Source organism: Hemiscyllium ocellatum, chromosome 30 (assembly GCF_020745735.1).
Source record: "Hemiscyllium ocellatum isolate sHemOce1 chromosome 30, sHemOce1.pat.X.cur, whole genome shotgun sequence".
In the NCBI taxonomy this organism is placed as follows: Eukaryota; Metazoa; Chordata; class Chondrichthyes; order Orectolobiformes; family Hemiscylliidae; genus Hemiscyllium; species Hemiscyllium ocellatum.
The window spans coordinates 46,294,543-46,313,209 of NC_083430.1; the positions used below are offsets into that span (position 1 = coordinate 46,294,543).

An 18,667-nucleotide genomic window follows, 5' to 3' on the forward strand; every position below is an offset into this window, starting at 1 on the left:
AACTTCTGACACCAAAACATATTGTGCAAGTGGAGAAGATGGGATTATTTGCTGGAAAGCTTTATGTTGAGAGAGCTTGATTTCATGATTGGTTGGTTGCGTGAGTTTGTTTTTCAGTGATGGTTATTTTCTTAAAAACTCAATTTGTATTTGGAAAGAAAGCAATATCATTAAAAATTATACTATTGCCAAGTCCCATCTTCCAGCAGGGTGACTTAGCATTTCAATGAACCCATAATTGTCAGTGAAGGAAGATTTTGAAGTGAGTATCTGTCAGTACTGCTTGTTAGTATTCAGTTTGATCTTGTGATTTTGCTTGTCTGATTTTGTTCACACTCATTCATTCATTCCATTATGAACATACCAGAAGCAATGTCTATCGTATAGTTTGATCAGTGTGTAGTAATGAATTCACAACTGCTGTGTGTTGTCTTTAGTTCTCACTCAACTTTAAACTCAAGGTTTCAGAGGGAAACACAATATTATACGATATTAAGTGACACAGCCAACAGTCTGGTCAAAGAAAACATGTAATATGTAATAAAGGAAATATTGTCCAGACCCAGAAATATTTTTAGGCCAATTTATTTGTTTGGTTTATTGCCTGACATAAACTAGGTTTCACCAAGATGACAAAACAGAACACGCATAAAAATCTCAAAAATGTATGATACTGATTCTCTTAAATATAGTTTTATAAATATCCAGATTTTAAAAAAAGACACATAAGACACTTTGTTTCTTGGTTTTGTTTAACAAGTTAATTTCTTTTAACTGTTCACCTTACCTTACATCAGCTTAGATTTTCTGAATAGTTTCAATAGATTGTACCCAAATTTCAGGGTATTTTGTTTTTTTGGTCAATTTCTATAAGATTTATCTTTATTAAGCTGTTACCTTTTTTTAAAGCAGTGGACAAAACATATAGGTTAAAAATTAAATACTGGCTCGGGATATGATCAATGCTGGTAACAAGTAAATTACAATATAAATACAAATTACATTTCAGTTTTACATTTGGTGATTTTCTTTAATATACAAAACATATACTACAGAAATATTCAAAGTTTCTGGCATGTTTCACAGTGCTTTGTCCAATTGGAAACAGCTGCACTTAACATTATAGGGTTCCTGCACTAGCAGAAGGTTAACTAGGTTAGATGCTTAAAAATAGATGAAAGCATTTTTAGTAGTCAAATGCTTTTATATAGTAAATAAGCATATTTTTAGTATTTTACAATACTTAGAGATGATTTTAAGATGTCAGGAGAAGAGCTCCAGGATTTATTAGACGAGAAGTCTGTTCTCAAGAGCTGCCAGTTTTTTTGTGAAGGCACCTAGTATAAAAATTGTTAAGGACAATTTTGCATGAGTCAAAACATTAAGCTGCAGTCTCTTGTGCAAAAATATTCCAATGTTTTCAACTTTAATTAAATTATTTACCTACATTATGAATCTTACATGTTCACACTTAAATTTATCAGAAATGCTGGAGGCATAGATAAAGTAAATAGCTAACAGCGTTTCCCCATGGTGGGGAAGTCTAAAACTAGGTTTAAGATAAAAGGGGAAACATAGAAAAGGATCCAGAGGGACAATTTCACACAGATATTGGTACGTATCTGGAATAAGTGCTGGAAGTGGTGGTGGAGGTGAGTACAATTTCATCATTTAAGAAGTATATGGACAGGTACATGGATGGGATAGGTATGGAGGGATATGGGTAAAAAGTGAGGTCTGCAGATGCTGGAGATCAGAGCTGAAAATGTGTTGCTGGTTAAAGCACAGCAGGTCAGGCAGCATCCAAGGAACAGAAAATTTGACGTTTCGGGCCAGAGCCCTTCATCACCAAACACAGGTGAATGGGACTAGATTAATGAAAACTGGGTGGCATGGATAAGTCAGGCTGAAGAGCCTATTTCCATGCTGTAAACCTCTATGACTCTATTTGAGCAGTACAAGCAGTAAAATCTCATGCTGGGGATGGTCACTGCCTCTCACTTGTGTGGCTTGCACGTTATTTGTGACTTATTAGCTCAAGCCAGTCTTGGCTTCATGTGGGCACAGACTGCTTTATTATCTGAGGAGCTGTGAATTAACATCTCCATTGCTTATTTTGTATTGCATAGAAATGTCTGGAGATGGTTGGGCATAGGACATTAGCAGGGGAATTCCTACATCAATATCCAATAGCTGAGATGGTTGGCCTCCAAAAGCCACAGTCATTTTCCTTTGTATTTTATGTGTCTTTGAGCATAGCTTTCCCCAGTTTTCACAAGATCAACATTGCTCTGGCGTTTTGATACCACACTTGTATTTAAATACTGTCTTGATGGCAAGGGACAGTCTTACTTCATGACCTCTGCTCTTTTTGCCTATGTTTGGACCAAGGCTGTAACGTGGCCTGGAGTTGAGTGGCTCTGTTTGATCTCAAACTGAACCCCTGTGCATAGGTTATTACTGAGTAACTGCTGCTTGATAGCATTATTTTATCATGTGGAGTCAAGTGAGGCTCCAATATAGTTACTATGGTCAGTCATAAACAGCAATAAGTCAATTACAAGAAGAGTTCAGAACTGAATCATAGAATCCCTACAGTGTGGAAGCAGGCCTGTCGAGTTTGCACTGACTGACCAAACAATATCCCGCCCAGACCCATCCCCTATCCCCTATCCTATCCTCTTAACCCTGCATTTCCCATGGACAATCCACCTAACTTGCACATCTTTGGACTGTGGGAGGAAACAGACACGACAGTTGCCTGAGGCTGGAATCGAACTCGGGACACTGGTGCTGTGAGGCAGCAGTGCTAACCACTGAGCCACCGTGCCACCCTGAATATTATATATCACCTACATATATTTTCCTCCATTAGTTGTTCAATTAAACTATGGATAATCCAATATTAGTTTTTTTTTAACAGTGAACCACACACGTGATTAAAAGGATATGTTTTGCTGTCAGTGTTTTGATTATTTTCTCGACCTTTGTCTGGAATTCCACAAGTGATTCGCAAGCACAAGGGTCTTTAGCAGGTGCAGCTGAAAGAAAAATAAAACATGAGGAAACAACAGTAAAATATTCCAGACATGCCATACATTACTAGCTGCAGCAGTATGCCATTAGACAGTCATTTGTTAAGATATTTACAGTGTATTATAAACAGTGAAATTGTAAAGGTGCTGCCTTGTAAGTATGACGTAGCTCAAGGTCTACACAATGCAGTTCTTGGCCTTCCACTGCAGTGCTCTTCAAAATAGATATTGCCAATGTGTAACACAATGTGAATTTATCCAAGTGTACCACTGCTGTATTGATTAGGAGAAGTCGGTGTTTGACTGAGTGATGAAGGGCTTATGCTCGAAACGTCGAATTCCCTATTCCTGAGATGCTGCCTGGCCTGCTGTGCTTCGACCAGCAACACATTTTCAGCTGTACAAAGAACACACAACACCAGGTTATAGTGCAACAGGTTTAATAGGAAGCACTAACTTTTAGAGTGCCGCTCCTTCATCAGGTGGTTGTGCATTTGGTTTGGTATTGCTAGCTGTCCTTACACTTCTATTTTGCATGTTGTTATAAAAAGTAAATAAATTTGTTCCAGCATCTGCTTTCCTACACACAGAGGTTGTCCTATCAAATTTTACTGATGTGAATAGCTCAGAAACAGGACCTTTGGATCAATTAGTTTGTGCTATCCAGGTCATCTTTTATTCCACTGAATCATCTTAGTCTTTTTGCTTATCTTACTATTCCTTTCTTTTCTCTTGAAGATCTGTCTAGATTTCTTTTGAAAGCATTGTCCAAGATTTTAGCTGTATATTGAACTTAGAAGTCATGAACGAACACTGAATTATTAATAACATTTGTTTGGTCAATATGATTCAAACTGATGATTGCATGTTATGAATGTTGGAGTAATGATACAGCTGCAGGAGCAGTGCTAAAACCTTATGCCATATTTAGATTAGATTAGATTACTTACAGTGTGGAAACAGGCCCTTCGGCCCAACAAGCCCACACTGACCCGCCGAAGCGCAACCCACCCATACCCCTACATTTACCACTTACCTAACACTACGGGCAATTTAGCATGGCCAATTCACCTGACCCACACATCTTTGGACTGTGGGAGGAAACCGGAGCACTGGGAGGAAACCCACGCAGACACGGTGAGAACATGCAAACTCCACACAGTCAGTCGCCTGAGTCGGGAATTGAACCCGGGTCTCAGGCGCTGTGAGGCAGCAGTGCTAACCACTGTGCCACCGTGCCGCCCAAAACACATATTACTGATGTGTTGAGTTAAAAATATATAGACAAATGTTTCAGCTATTTTATACAGAACATTTAATGGTTCAATTTTTAACAATCTAATTTGAGATTGCCCACAATATTGACATGGTCCCATCCAGATTTGTCAGCTTTGTAGTTCTGTTGTTGCAAGTGAATCAAAATAATTTCCGAAAATCTTAACTATAATCCTTTGAGTTTTTGACATTGTCTTATTGAAATTAGGATATGGGTTCATGGAAAAAAAAATCTTTTTTTCAGGCTATCTTCAGCATACAACAACATTGTAGAGAATTTGCAGAGTTCCCAAAAATTGAGAAGTTTGAATATCTTTGGATTAAGACAGCTAGGACAAATGCTGAATTATACAGCAAGAATATTCCTTACCACATATTTTAACCTGTAATTTATCAGCAATTTTATTCATCGTCTTGAAATCAGCAGTATAGTAATAATGATCCTTCACTGGATCTGAGGCAATTATCCTTAATTCTTCCTCAAGCGCATTCCCCACTCCGACTGCAAACATTCTAATTCCTGAAACAGATAAAGTGAAATATTAATTATTATTATTTTGTAATTAAAACTACATTATGATGAATATAAGCGTTGATCAGCATCAATACAGTATGTTTTGTATTTAGAACCTGGTATGATCTGTTGCTATTGCATACTTGGTTCCTTAGGATTGTGTACAGAAAATAACAAATGTTGTAGTGCCATTTCATGATGGGTAATTGCTATATTGAGAAGGAGCTGTAGGCTCTATCTGAACAAAATCTTTTTATCACCATTCAATAACTCCTGTTGGAAATGTGGGGAATGTATGACTGACAATAGGAGAGGATTTCATAAATCAACAAGTCATCAGTTTTATGTTGGCTTTCCAATGGGCCTCAAGTGCTTGAGGACTGTAATAGACATAAACATTGAAAACTGAGCTACATTCCACTAAAAGATGTTTAAGAATGTGATAGCTTTGCAGAAAAATGGTGCTGAGGACTGCAACAGATATAGACACAGATGTTGCAAAATGTAATGCCTACAGACAGACATTTAGGGTAAATTTTAATGCCCTTGCTAAGGCAAATTGGGGGCAGGAAGGCATTTAATTGGATGGCAGCCAGTTGAGGATATCATTTTCCTGCCTCTGCGTCTGGTTCAGTCCAGTGTAGGAAGGCTTGTAGATGACCTTTCCCCAACCTCACTCTCTGTCACCAATTGAGGCCCTTAGTGACAATTATTGCCTGTTGAAGTTGATTGCAGACTCCAGGGTCAAGGGTGGATGTTGTTTGATCTGGCATCAGGAAGGAGTGGGGCCCACTAAAAACCATGCCCTTGCCTTTGAACCTCCTTATGCTGCCTAACAGCCACCAGCTTCACATGGACCTCACAACATCATCAATCAACCTTGTTCTGACTCCTTGCTCTCCCAGGGTGCTGTCTACATTGAAAAGGTACTGGTCTTTGATTGTCCAGCTGCTCTGAAGAAATGGGTAGGCATGTGGGGTTTTCCTCTTGCAGTCGAAGTGTACCATGCCCCTTATTCTTTTCCATTGTGTGTTCTCTGAGGTCTATGCACAGCAATGGCTTCTGGAACCAGAATCCAGTGTGTTGGCATGCTGATTGGTTTGTCTAGACCTCTAAATGGGCAACCTCCCTTGGCTCTTGACCCCAGTTGAAGGCCAGTTTCTAGTGACTTAAGTTCCTGACTGGCAGATATCACAGTGATCCTTTCCCAAAGGAGACAACAATTGGTAGAGAAGACCTTGGTTTACTAACTTCAAGTCCACGGTTTGGAGGCGGGGCGAAGGATGTATTTGACACAAGGACCAGATGTTAGTAATGTATTACTTGGAGTGTAACAGATGTTTACAGGTGCAAGGTATATTAGCTAATTTAAAGTGTGTAACGAAAATTATTTTCTGTAATTATTACCTTGATCTTTGACCTTTTGAGCAAAATCATTAATGTAATCCTGTGAACGGCCATCTGTAAAGACGATTCCGACTTTTGGGATATTTTCCCTTGCGCCTTGTGATGGAACAAAAATGTTTTCAGCGAGATGTTGCAGGGCCAGGCCTGTCATTGTTCCCCTCTCCATGTACTCCATTTTCTTGACTGCGGTCTTGATGTTTTGTTTGGTTTTGAACTTGTTGAGAGGGAATTCTGTCCTGACTGAACTGGAGTACTGAATGAGTGCAATACGTGCATTCTGATCACCAACATCTAGGGCGTCGACTACCTGGTTGATGAATTTTTTTACCAGTTGGAAGTTTTCAGGTCTCACACTCTTGGACCCATCAATGACGAAAGCTAAATCAACACCTCCTGAACTGCAAGCTGTGTGCAAAGTTAAAATAAGAATTTAAAGAAGAAAAAAAAAAGGTCTTACACATTCTCCTTCCACTTCTATGAACTATTGATGATTTCATTGTGCCCTGTGTAGGTAAGGCCAAATAAAAGATACATTCAGGATCAAGCTCTTTGGGAAAACATCTGAAAATGTAAACTAATACCCCTAATGTCAGAAGATAAATGGTCTATAGTGAAAAAAGTTAGTAATCATGTTGAATTTGGCTTAGAATGACTTCTTTAGAACATTATTGTTAATGGGTTTGTTAGTGGGATGATCTATGATGTTCATTATCAAATACACGCCAGCACAATGAAACATAGATTATAAACTCATATCAGCGTAGGTGGTTATACAGTCAAGATATAAATTCTTCACAGAGCTGGTAGTTAATGCATGGAAAAGCTACAAAAGATGGTGTAGCGCATAATACAGGGTGATTGTTATCTCAAACATCTCATGCAACTTCACCTACCGCAACTATGGGAACAGGAGTGATCATGTCAATAATTTGGGTTTCAATTTTACTTATAAATAGCTTTGTACACATGCCCGAATTTACAGCAGATTTCATACCAACAAGCTCATTTAGGGAGATTGAGAATCAGCAAAACAGCTTAGTTTCAGTTAAAACCTTAAAATTGCTACAGGAAAGGACAAAATAGACTTATCTATTTAATTCAATTTAAATTCCATTCAATTCAAATTCAATCCAATAATCATCATAGGCAACCTTGATCTCCTGACATTAACCTGATTGTTCAAAGGATATGGAGTGGACTTTCCCAAATTCATTTCGAAAATAGCCACAGACTTTTTTTGTTACCCCTGCTTTTGTGTCATTTAGGCACTAGCATCAGTCATATCGGGATGGAGTCATACACAAAGCTGCGTAGATAGGGCAAGCATTACTTCAGTACATCTGAAAGTCTTATATTCCTATGTGCAAGTCAGCTAAGCTTTAGTTTAGTAACTTTTTGATTCCGTTCTGAAATAAAACTTACTGCCGCATGTTCTTCCATCCGGATTTAATGTGAATCCTTCATTGCAGGCACATTTGTAAGAGTTAGGTGTGCTTACACAGATGTGTTCACAATCATGATCTCCACTGGCACAAAGATCCACCACTGAAACACAAAATTCAAGCTGTGTCCTTTCTGATAAAGCAGAATCTGGAAATATAATCTTAGGTTGTCTGCTAACCAGATCCTCTCTATGTTCCTGATTAGCTTAAGCATATTTCTTTGCTTATTCACTCCCACAGCACTTCATCCTTTGGGGTCAAATCTCACTATGGTGTGCAGCTTTATTTTTCTGTCCGTTCACAGGATGTGGATAGCTTTGGCTAGGCTAGTATTCATGCCCATCCCTAATTGCTGAGTTAAGAGTCAATCACATTGCTGTGTGTCTAGTCACATTTAAGCCAGACCAGGAAAGGATGGCAATTTCCTTTCCTGAAGGATATTAGTAAACCAGATGGGTTTTTCCTGACAATTGATAATGATTTTATAGTCATCATTAGATTTTTATTTCTAGATTTTTAAAACGTTGAATTCAAATTACACTATCTGCCATGGTGGGATTTGAACCAAGGTCCCCAGAACATTTTCAGAGTTTCAGATTAATAGTCTCATGATAGTATCACTAAGCCATTGCCTCTTACTAACTGATTAAATTTAAATGCAATTCATAAAGTATCGTAAAATATAAAGTTAATCTGAGTAATGGTGATCATGAGACTATCATTGATTGTCATAGAACCCCATCTGACTCACAAATATCCCTGAATGCAGGATAATGGTTGCCTATATGTGACTCCAGACCTACAGCAATGTGCTTGACTTATAAATTCCCTTTGAAATGGGCCTAGCAAGCTGCTCAGATCAAGGGATAGGCAACATGTGCTGGCCCCTCCAGTGATGCTCACATAACATGAAAGAGAAAAAAAAGCTCTTTACAAAATGCTTCTTGAAATGTTTTTTCAAGCTAACGATTAGTTATTCATTATTGAATACTGTCTTTCCCATATAATTGGTGTTACAATTCTTCCATCCCCCAATCTTAAAGCCAACCCTATGTGTCTTCAAATGCTTCATTAATCATTGTTTCTGCATAGACACTGAAGAGGACTGGTGATAATCAACACCTTTGTCTAATTCTGGTTTTAGTTACACTTGAATCATATCACCAAGAAATAAAATGAATCTGCAGACTGGAAAGCTGCTTGAATAGCTTTTTAAGGTGATTATTAGTTCAGATCAAACACTAACTGATCAGTATATTATTCTGACTTATGATCTAAGTGTAGTGCTATGAGACTGACACCAGTTTTCATTTTTTTGGCACTTTACTCACCACAGAACGCTTCCTGGAATTTTTTAGAAAGTTTTTCGATAGCACTGTAGCTTTCCACATAGTCTAAGTGGTCTTCCAGGGGCTCGCTGGCAATTTCACGCAGTGAGCTCATCTCTGCCCTGCCCACACCAATGGCAAAGATCTCAATGCCACTCTGCTTGGCCCGTGTGGCTGCCTCCCGCACTCGGTCCTGGGGCCGGCCATCGGTCACAATGATGGCAACCTGAAGGTAGATGGACACAGAAATGGTCAGTTTCCTGCAGTAATTATGAGTGGATTGATTTTATTCTATTGCTTTATTTTGCTTAAAGTGAAGCCACAAGTGTCTGTGCCTGCAAATTATGATCAATACCTAGATTAGATTAGATTACTTACAGTGTGGAAACAGGCCCTTCGGCCCAACAAGTCCACACCGACCCGTCGAAGCGCAACCCACCCATACCCCTACATGTACCCCTTACCTAACACTACGGACAATTTAACATGGCCAATTCACCTGACCCGCACATCTTTGGACTGTGGGAGGAAACCGGAGCACCCGGAGGAAACCCACGCAGACACGGGGAGAATGTGCAAACTCCACACAGTCAGTCGCCTGAGGCGGGAATTGAACCCAGGTCCCTGGCGCTGTGAGGCAGCAGTGCTAACCACTGTGCCACCGTGCTGCCCCTTAAGCAATTTATTCCTTTCCTTTTAGCACTTAGTAACAACACCGCCACCACAAATGACTGTACAGATAGCAGATGTGGACAGGATCGTGTTTGGCTTGATGCTATCCATTATCTAAACCGTACTGCTAGGATTAGATTTCCCGCAGTGTGGAAACAGGCCCTTCGGCCCAACAAGCCCACACCGACCCTCTGACGAGCAACCCACCTAGACTCATACCCCCACCCACCTAGACTCATACCCCCTGTTGCAAATGTACTATTAATCAATGCTTCTCAAAGTTGTTAACCTTAGAAATGATCCCAGCATCACTAGTGGTTATTGTCCTTCAGGGTAGGTACACCAAGAACATAGTCTCAATGGTCTGGGCAGAGTGTATCTGATCAGATCGCTATCCTGATCTCTTGTGGAATTTAGGTAGCATTACTGTTTTTGATGCACATTAATGAAACTGGGCCTACTGATTGAGGTGGGTACAAGACAGTTAGACATGGAATTACTGGTCAATGTGGGTACAGCACATTTGGAAACAGAGGTCCTTATCCCAAGAAAACTGTTGGGAGTAAATGATACATTTAACACATCATTTTGGCAACTAAACTATTGATTTTTATTCATTTGAGCATCTTTCCCCCCCAAAACAATTATTAAATGAATTATTTTGTCTTTTTTCTAATATTATAGGTGAGGAGTATGCAGTTTTTGGTCTGTGATTTATTTAGTGAAGAATATGGAATACTAATAGTTTGTTCTGTTGTTGATGATGAAACTGCCAATAGCAAGCATCAAAAGCACCACACTAACTCTCCCAGTGTGGACTTTGGGCAGGGAGAAACTAGCATCCTCACAAGTATATAAAATGATTACTATAGCAATATTTTGTAAGATGAGCGATGTAAGTGGGGCTTAATAGCTTAATGAAATGAGGTCCATGCAGTCAATGACTCCGTGACCTCTGGACTCCAACTTTCTTTTTGGTCAGACCTTCTCTGTTCTTCCTCCCATATTCCTCAGAGGCTACAAAAACCTCATACTATTTAGAATTCCTTTCCTCTGTCACCAACTATGTGGAGATCAGCATTTATACTAACCTCAGTTAAAATCGTTCTTTACTAGAATTTTAACACAGTGTAATTGATAATCAATGGTACTACCGTCACTGAATCCCCCTTTATCAGCATTTTGAGGGTTGACCTGAAACACAACTGGACAAACCATATACATACAGTGACTACAAGAGCAGGAATCTTCCTGCACTTCTGCTTTCCCAAAGCCTGACTACCACCTATAAGTCCCAAGTCAGGAGTGTGATGGAATATTGCTGCCTGACCTGCTGCGCTTTTCCAGCAACACATTTTCAGCTGTGATGGAATATTCTCCACTTGCCTGGATCAGTGCAGCTCCAATAATACTCAAGAAACTTGACACCATCAGGATAAAGCACCATACTCAAAAGCATTCACTCCCTCCACCACTCACACTCAGTAGAAGCAGTGCGTACTATATACAACACAGTGAACTCATCTCTGCCCTGCCCACACCAATGGCAAAGATCTCAATGCCACTTTGCTTTACCAAAGCTCCTTAGACAGCACCTTCCAAACCCACAACCACTTCTATCTACAGGGACAAGGGCAGCAGATGCTTAGAAACACCATTACCACCTACAAATTTCCCTCCAAGTAACAGTCTATCCTCAAGTAGAACAACATCACTGCTTCTTCACTGTCATTCTGTTAGGGTCCTAGAACTGCCTTCCTAACAGTATGGTTGGAGGGATATGGGCCAAGCGCAGGCAGGTAGGATTAGTTTAATTTGTAATTGTGGTCTGCATGGACTGGTTGGACCAAAGGGTCTGTTTCCATGCTGTATAACTCTGTAATCTAATACATGTAGGGGAGAATTTACTGTTCAAGAAAGGAGGGGAGAAAATAATTGGATCCATAATCCAGAGACAAACAAAACTACCAAAGACATGCGATTGCAATGAAGAGGCTTTTTAAATTGGGGAAGATCCATGTGGCAGGGATGTTTAAAGTTCACTGCGTTAGACCTAGCCTTGAGAAACCAAACCTGACCCTATTTGAAAGCACCTTGAGTGTCAATTTCAAATGGCTTCTAAAATACTGGATTATCATTGATAAGTTCAAAGCATTAATTGATCCATATTAGGAGATGAAGCTGTGGAATTAAACTGGCCTGTTGAACAGCCACAAAATAAAACAACATTGACAATGCAATCTTATTCAGAGACATGCATTGTTCACCTTTGTTGCAGTACTAGGTTCTGCTGATCCTAAAAGCAATGATCCTTTTATGGCAAGAAGTTTGGAACATTAGGTATCTCTAAATTGTTGGAGGAATAGACTTGTTACTATCATTCCTACTAACCACCTGTAATGGGATATTTTTGGGGAAGTTGGTGGCGTAGTGGTAATGTCACTGATCAAGTAATCCAGAACCCCAGGCTGATGTTCTGAGGATAGGAATCTGAACCCTACTACTGCAGATGGTGAAATTTGAAATGTAAAAGCACAGCTAAAATCTAATGATGACAATGAAACCATCGTCAATTGTCCACCGAGTTCATGAATGCCCTTTAGGGAAGGAAATATGCTGTCCTTATCTGGTCTGGTCTACATGTGACTCCAGACTCACAGTGACATGGTTGACTCTTAATAGCTCCTTGGGAAGTTAGGGATGGGCAATAGCTGCTGACGTACCCAGTGATGTCATATCCCATGCATATATATATCTATATATATATTAAAATGGTTTTACTATCAATCTGTCAAACAATTCAAATACTTACTTATACTTGAAGATTTATTGAGCAAAATGATCTTCAGTTAAACCTTCTTCCTAAGATAGCCACCTGCACTGAGTAAATAGCAAGTACAAAAAAATTGAATCTTTGCACTTTGCATTGTGATTGCCAAAACACCAGGAACAGCAGGTAGGATATCAGGGTTGGTACAGGCTATTTGATGAGAATAGACAATTGTCCTCAGAAGGGAGTTGGGAAATTGTTGTAGTGATACAAACCAACACTTTGAAAGCCTCTCAAACCTGGTCATAACTGAAACCAAGTGGATAATTATATTTGAATACATATAAATGAATACATAAAGTGTACTAATCAAATTTAAAACAAGTTAAAAATCTTTATAAAATAGGTAATTTATAAAGAATTTGAAAAATATTGTTAATTTCCAGTTTATAAAAGAGGTTTCCATAGTTACCTTGCTGGCTGCATCGGCCTTGACCCGTGCTCCATTAGACTCACTGAAAGCAATATTGGTTGCAAATTGGATGGCAAGGCCAGTCATGGTACCGGAGGAGAGTGGCTGGATCTGGGAGACAGCTCGCAGGACGCCTGCCTTGTTGCGATGTGCATTAAGGGCGAACTCATTTTTGACGGTACTGGCATAGTTAACCACCCCAACGCGGGTGGCATTTGGACCAATGTCAAGGGATTCGATTACCTGGGATACAAACACTTTCACCTGTTCAAATTCAGATGGGCGAACACTCCTAGAACTGTCAATAATAAAGACCAAGTCAGTTGGTTTACTCCTGCACAGGCCTGTAAGAGAAAGAAAGGAGTGAGATAAAGCAAAACAGAAATAGTTTAAAGAAGTTCAGTTTAATATAGCATATTAAAGTTCATCTATAAAAGGAAAACTGTTGCTAATATCATGGAGGGTGCTGTTTTATTGAACAGAAAGTGCTGGAGAAACTCAGCAGATAAGGCAGCATCTATGGAGAGAAAAACAGACTTAAAGTATGACTGTTCCGCAGTTCTGAAAAAGTCAAATTGGATTTGAAACGGTAACTGTTTCTCTCTCCACTGATCCTCCCTGATTTGCTGAATTTCTCCAACATTTCCTGATTTCAGATTTCCAGCGTTTCTAGTTGTTTGCTTTTATTTGATTGTTCCACTGAAAACTTTATCTTCCTGCTCTTTTTCTGAAATCATTGCTTTATGTTATGAGTGGTGAGATCCAATCTTCTGGCATGTCACCCAATTGTCTGTCCTTGAATGTATGAAACTAGACCAATAATTTTCAGTAGTTCATTAGATTGTGAAAGCACCAGTGCCAAAGCATCTCTCATCTCTTTCTAATATGTCTGTGGTTCACCTTCCAGCAGGTGTCACTAGAATTACTGGGGCGCTGAGGCCAAGTTAAACTTCCCTCTCATAACCTTGATGAACAGTCAACTCACTGCAGACCAGGAATGAACGTGAATCATTTTAAGCTTCTCACCTTAACAGCACCTTTAACAAAAGAACCACTTTGGGCATAATGATACAGCAAATTTCTGGGAGTTGTACCGGAGGATTGGAGGGAGGTGAATATTGTTCCCCTTTTCAAGAAGGTTAATAGGGAAATCCCTGGCAATCACAGACCAGTCAGACTTACGTCTGTGGTCAGCTATGTTTTGGAAAGAATTCTGAGTGATATGACTATTTATGACTATTTGTAAAAGCATAGCGTGATTAAAAGCAGTCAGCATAGCTTTGTGAGGGGCAGGTCATGCCTTACAAATCTTATTGAGTTCTTTGAAGAGGTGATAAGACAGGTTGATGAAGGTCGGGCAGTGGATGTGGTTTATATAGACTTCAGCAGGGCTTTTGATAAGGTTCCCTATGGTAGGCTCATTCATAAAGTCAGGAGGTATGGGATAAAGGGAGATTTGGCTCTGGATTCCGAATTGGTTGGCTGACAAAAGGCAGAGAATGGTTGTAGATGGAAAGTATTCTGCCTGGAGGTCAGTGGTGAGTGGTGTCCCACAAGGCTCTGTTCTTGGGCCTCTGCTCTTTGTAGGTTTTATAAATGACTTGGATGAGGAGGTTGAGGGGTGAGTAAGTAAATTTGCCGATGATACAAAGTTTGGAGATGCCATTGATAGTATCGATGGTGTTGCAGGCTGCAGAGCTGGGCTGAGAAATGGCAGATGGAGTTCAACCTGGATAAATGTGAAATGATGCATTTTGGAAGGTGGAACTTGAATGCTGAATATAGAATTAAAGACAGGATTCTTGGCATTGTGGAGGAAATCTTGGTGTTCAAGTGCATAGATCCCTCAAAGTTGCTTGTAAATTGGTAGCACATTCTCTGCAACGCACTGTAGAATGTTAGGGTTTTGCAAAAGCATCTCCACAGGGATGGGTTGAATTAAGTATTATAACCAATTCCTGCAAAAGATGGTGATTTTCATTGGGCATGATGAGAAGAAACATTACTTCTGATGATCAAACTCAGCCAATTGGAAATTGATTGAAACAGAGAATTTCCTGGTATAGAAAGATACCATTCAATCCATTGTGACACATGCTGGCTGAAAGAACTATCCCATGCTCCAGATCTTGGTTCATAGCCCTTCTAGGTTGTGGCAATACATGCATATGTAGGGTTATCGTTAAATGCAATGAGGGTTTCTACCTCTACTATCCTTTTAAGCAGTGTGATCCTAATCCTAACCACTACATGGGTGAAAAGCTCAATTCCCCACAAAACCTTCTGCTGAGTACATCACCTAATGCCCCCAGTTTATTGACCATTCTGTTGAGGGAAATTGATTCTTCTCATTCATTCGATTACAGCTCCTTTTAATTTAAACATTTTGTTTGATGTGAAATGACTGTGCTGCTTGCAAACTAACTTATCAGGAAAGTTCTACGGTTTCGATTAGAAACAATGAATAGCACAATGTCATGGAAAGCAACAACAAATCATAGTTAATCATTTAGAAACTTAATTAGGAGCCAACATTATTATAAAGCTGAGAAATAGAATTAGCAGTGGGTCAACAATCTCTCAAACTTGCTCCACTATTCAATAAGATTAAGTTTAATAATTGTTGCCTCAACTGCACTTTTCAGATTTGCACTCCAACTCCCCAATGTGACCCTTGACTCCCTCAAACATCACAAATCTGCATAACCCATCCCTGAATATACTCAATGACCCAGCCTTGAATATGTTTTAGAATAAGGATTGCAAAGGTGAGTAGCCTACTGCCTACTGAGAAAAGGAAGCCGTCCTCATTTCCATGATTTTGAAACTGTGCCCCCTTGTTCTAGATTCTGTCATGAGGAAAATATCCTTGCAGTATCTACCCAGCCAAACATCCACCATCCCCTTTATATTTTATATATTACAGTTAGAACAACTCTCATTCTTCTAAACTCCAAAAAGAATAGGTTCAACCTTCTCATCCTTTCTTCACATGACAATCTATGATGAAATGGAGAGCTGATTATAATAGAGGTAAAAACAGTGACTGCAGATGTTGGAAACCAGATTCTGGATTAGAGGTGCTGGAAGAGCACAGCAGTTCAGGCAGCATCCAAAGTGCAGCGAAATCGACGTTTCGGGCAAAAGCCCTTCATCATTCCTGATGAAGGGCTTTTGCCCGAAACGTCGATTTCGCTGCACTTTGGATGCTGCCTGAACTGCTGTGCTCTTCCAGCACCACTAATCCAGAAGCTGATTATAATAGCCAACCCCAAAGTCAATATTACAGTGAAAGTTAAAAAAATAATGATATTTTGGAGTGCTGAAGATGTTGGCAGCAGGTACTTCAGAGATGACACTATCATTCATATTCTTTGACAATCTCATCAGGGACTAGAAAAATGCCAGGAATATCTGCAACAGTTCTAATCTAATTACTAACTGTGATAGGATACATGCAAAAATCTCTCCTATTGACTTCTTCCCTCCAACAGCTACACAGTGCATCACTGTTCTGGTTCTACTGACGGCTTTTCTAATGATTGAGTGGACAAATGCTCCATGAATTGTGGCACAATACCATACACACATGGAAAGTACAAGGTCCCTGGCTTCATCTGGTCTCTCCTGAGGTAGCCCATCTCAACTTTGACAGCGGTTGGGTGTTCCAATTGATATCAATATCTTTGGGATATTTTGAACTGTCCTTTGTGTTTAAGAGATGCTTTTGCACAATAATTCAATGTTTCCACAATGTTACAGGAATTAACCAAAGATAACTCCAATTCCTCAGTGTTTTGAGCAATAGATTGCTACATTATTTGGATTAATTAATTCCATAAGAGAGTTGCATGCTCATCTGCACATTGATTTTAAATGTCAATTGCAGTGCAGCTTGAGAATTTTACTTAAGGCTAGTTTTACTGTTCAACCCACCATGCAGGCGTTCAGCCTTAAATTCCTACACTGACAGACCATGTGATCCACAGGAAAAGCACAGTTTGAAGATTTTGAAGAGTCGAAATGCTGTTTTAACGGTACTTTCTGAACTAAAATTGCATTAGCCACAATTTCCCTGACATTATATTCTTCCAAAGTTATTTCAAGTCAGTGAAAAATTGTGACCTCAACTTAAGAAAACGGAGCTTACAAAGTTGGAAAATAGATGGTTTTTGGTGGAAAGACAACCTGGCGATTTGCCTTTACATTGTGGATTAGAAGGGATCATAAATAATAAAAAAAATCAGGTGAAATTGATATTTAGAGCTAGTTATCTTTTTTTTGCAACAATAATACGCGATTGTAGCCTCTTACCAGCTGAAACCTGTGGACCAGTTCTGACAGGCTTTACTTTGGGAACGCCATTCACCTGAACCAGGATTAAGGCCGAGAGGAGCAATCCACTGAGAAGTCCCGTCATCTTGACCCGAAGCAGTTGCAGGAGTCTAGGCTGAAGTTAGAGTGTGGCAGGGAGCGGGACTTGCTCTAGGTATTAACAAGGGGCTGGAATGTAGTCTGACACGTGTGGAATACCTGAAGGGGCTCCAGGAAAAGCGTTGACATTTAACTCTTTGACAAAATTATCCCCCAGCCTTCAGTCGTTTATAACTAAGAAAACAAGTAAAAAGTCACGGGAGTAAGACTGGCATAAATTAAACAGGGGAGAAAAGGAATGAAGTGTTAAAAACATTAGAATGATTGAGTGGCTGGATATATTCAAACTAAAGCTTTAATGGTTTTTGATCAGTACATAAATGCTGTTGTGGAGTTTTTAAAGTAGGGAAGATTTAGTGGTTTAGGTGATGTAGAGTGCTGGGTTTGTGCTTTTTATTGTACCTGTTTACATTTTAATAATGTCTCTTTTTAACATCCGAACCCAGCACATTTGACACCTTGCCACCCGGTGCTCTCTATTTTGGTGAAATGATTTTAAAGTCTAAGTACAGACGGGAGTACGGGATCAAAACCTTGGAAAAAAAGACGTTTTCCTTAATTTTTCCCTGGATTTCAATTTAAGCGAGAAAGGATCACCAGCAACAGAGGCGAATAAAGGGCAGGTTACAGTGGAACATGAGTGTATTGTTTGATACAAATTACTGTCTACAAATTATTATAGACAGATTCGAACTTGACTCTCAAGTTCACTTTCCGATTGGAGTGCTTGACTTTCGCGAATGGCGCGCATTTGTAATTGTGTTTTTAGCTTTCTTTATCCCTTCGTATATTTAATAGTATTTGAAATGACCTCGCCTCCCTACTGCCAGCCGCCCCAGTACGTACTTTGCACGATGTGGCTTATTCTCAAAACTGGCCATTTAACAAAATACTTTGTAAAACCGCCCATGCCACACAAAGTCCCTCCAATTCGGTACAATTACACCCGAAACGTCGACTTCTCCACCTCCTGACGCTGCCTGGCTTGGTGTGTTCTTCCAGCCTCCTGTTTGTCTACTTTGGATTCCAGCATCTACAGTTTTTTTTTGTCCCTACAACAATAAAAAAGCAGCGAGTGCTGGAAACACTCAGCAGGTCAGGCAGCGTTTGTGAAGTCAGAGACCAATGTGAGTCTTCGCAATTCTAGTCGATCACTTCAGGCAGTTTTCAAACTTCATTTGACTTCAGACTCTATGAATGGAGCGTCCTCAGCGCGGTTACACTCCACATTCAGAGCTAAACACCAGGTTCGCTGCTATGAGGAATAAAATTATTGAATTATATTGAAATCTGAACACAATTCAATGGCTAAAATTGG

At 39.7% G+C, this 18,667-nt stretch overlaps 1 protein-coding gene across 1 annotated transcript; it reads right to left on the reverse strand.

Moving 5' to 3' along the window:
• Nucleotides 1-1,009: 1,009 nt before the first annotated feature.
• On the reverse strand, nt 1,010-17,360 carry matn1 (matrilin 1). Its single transcript, XM_060847148.1, has 8 exons — nt 17,230-17,360; nt 12,916-13,259; nt 9,005-9,227; nt 7,654-7,776; nt 6,232-6,636; nt 4,681-4,830; nt 2,952-3,041; nt 1,010-1,340 (listed from the first exon to the last, which is right to left on the reverse strand). Exons 1-8 carry the CDS (start codon nt 17,333-17,335, stop codon nt 1,288-1,290), a joined length of 1,494 nt encoding a protein of 497 aa, XP_060703131.1. The 5' UTR covers nt 17,336-17,360; the 3' UTR covers nt 1,010-1,287.
• Nucleotides 17,361-18,667: the final 1,307 nt, after the last annotated feature.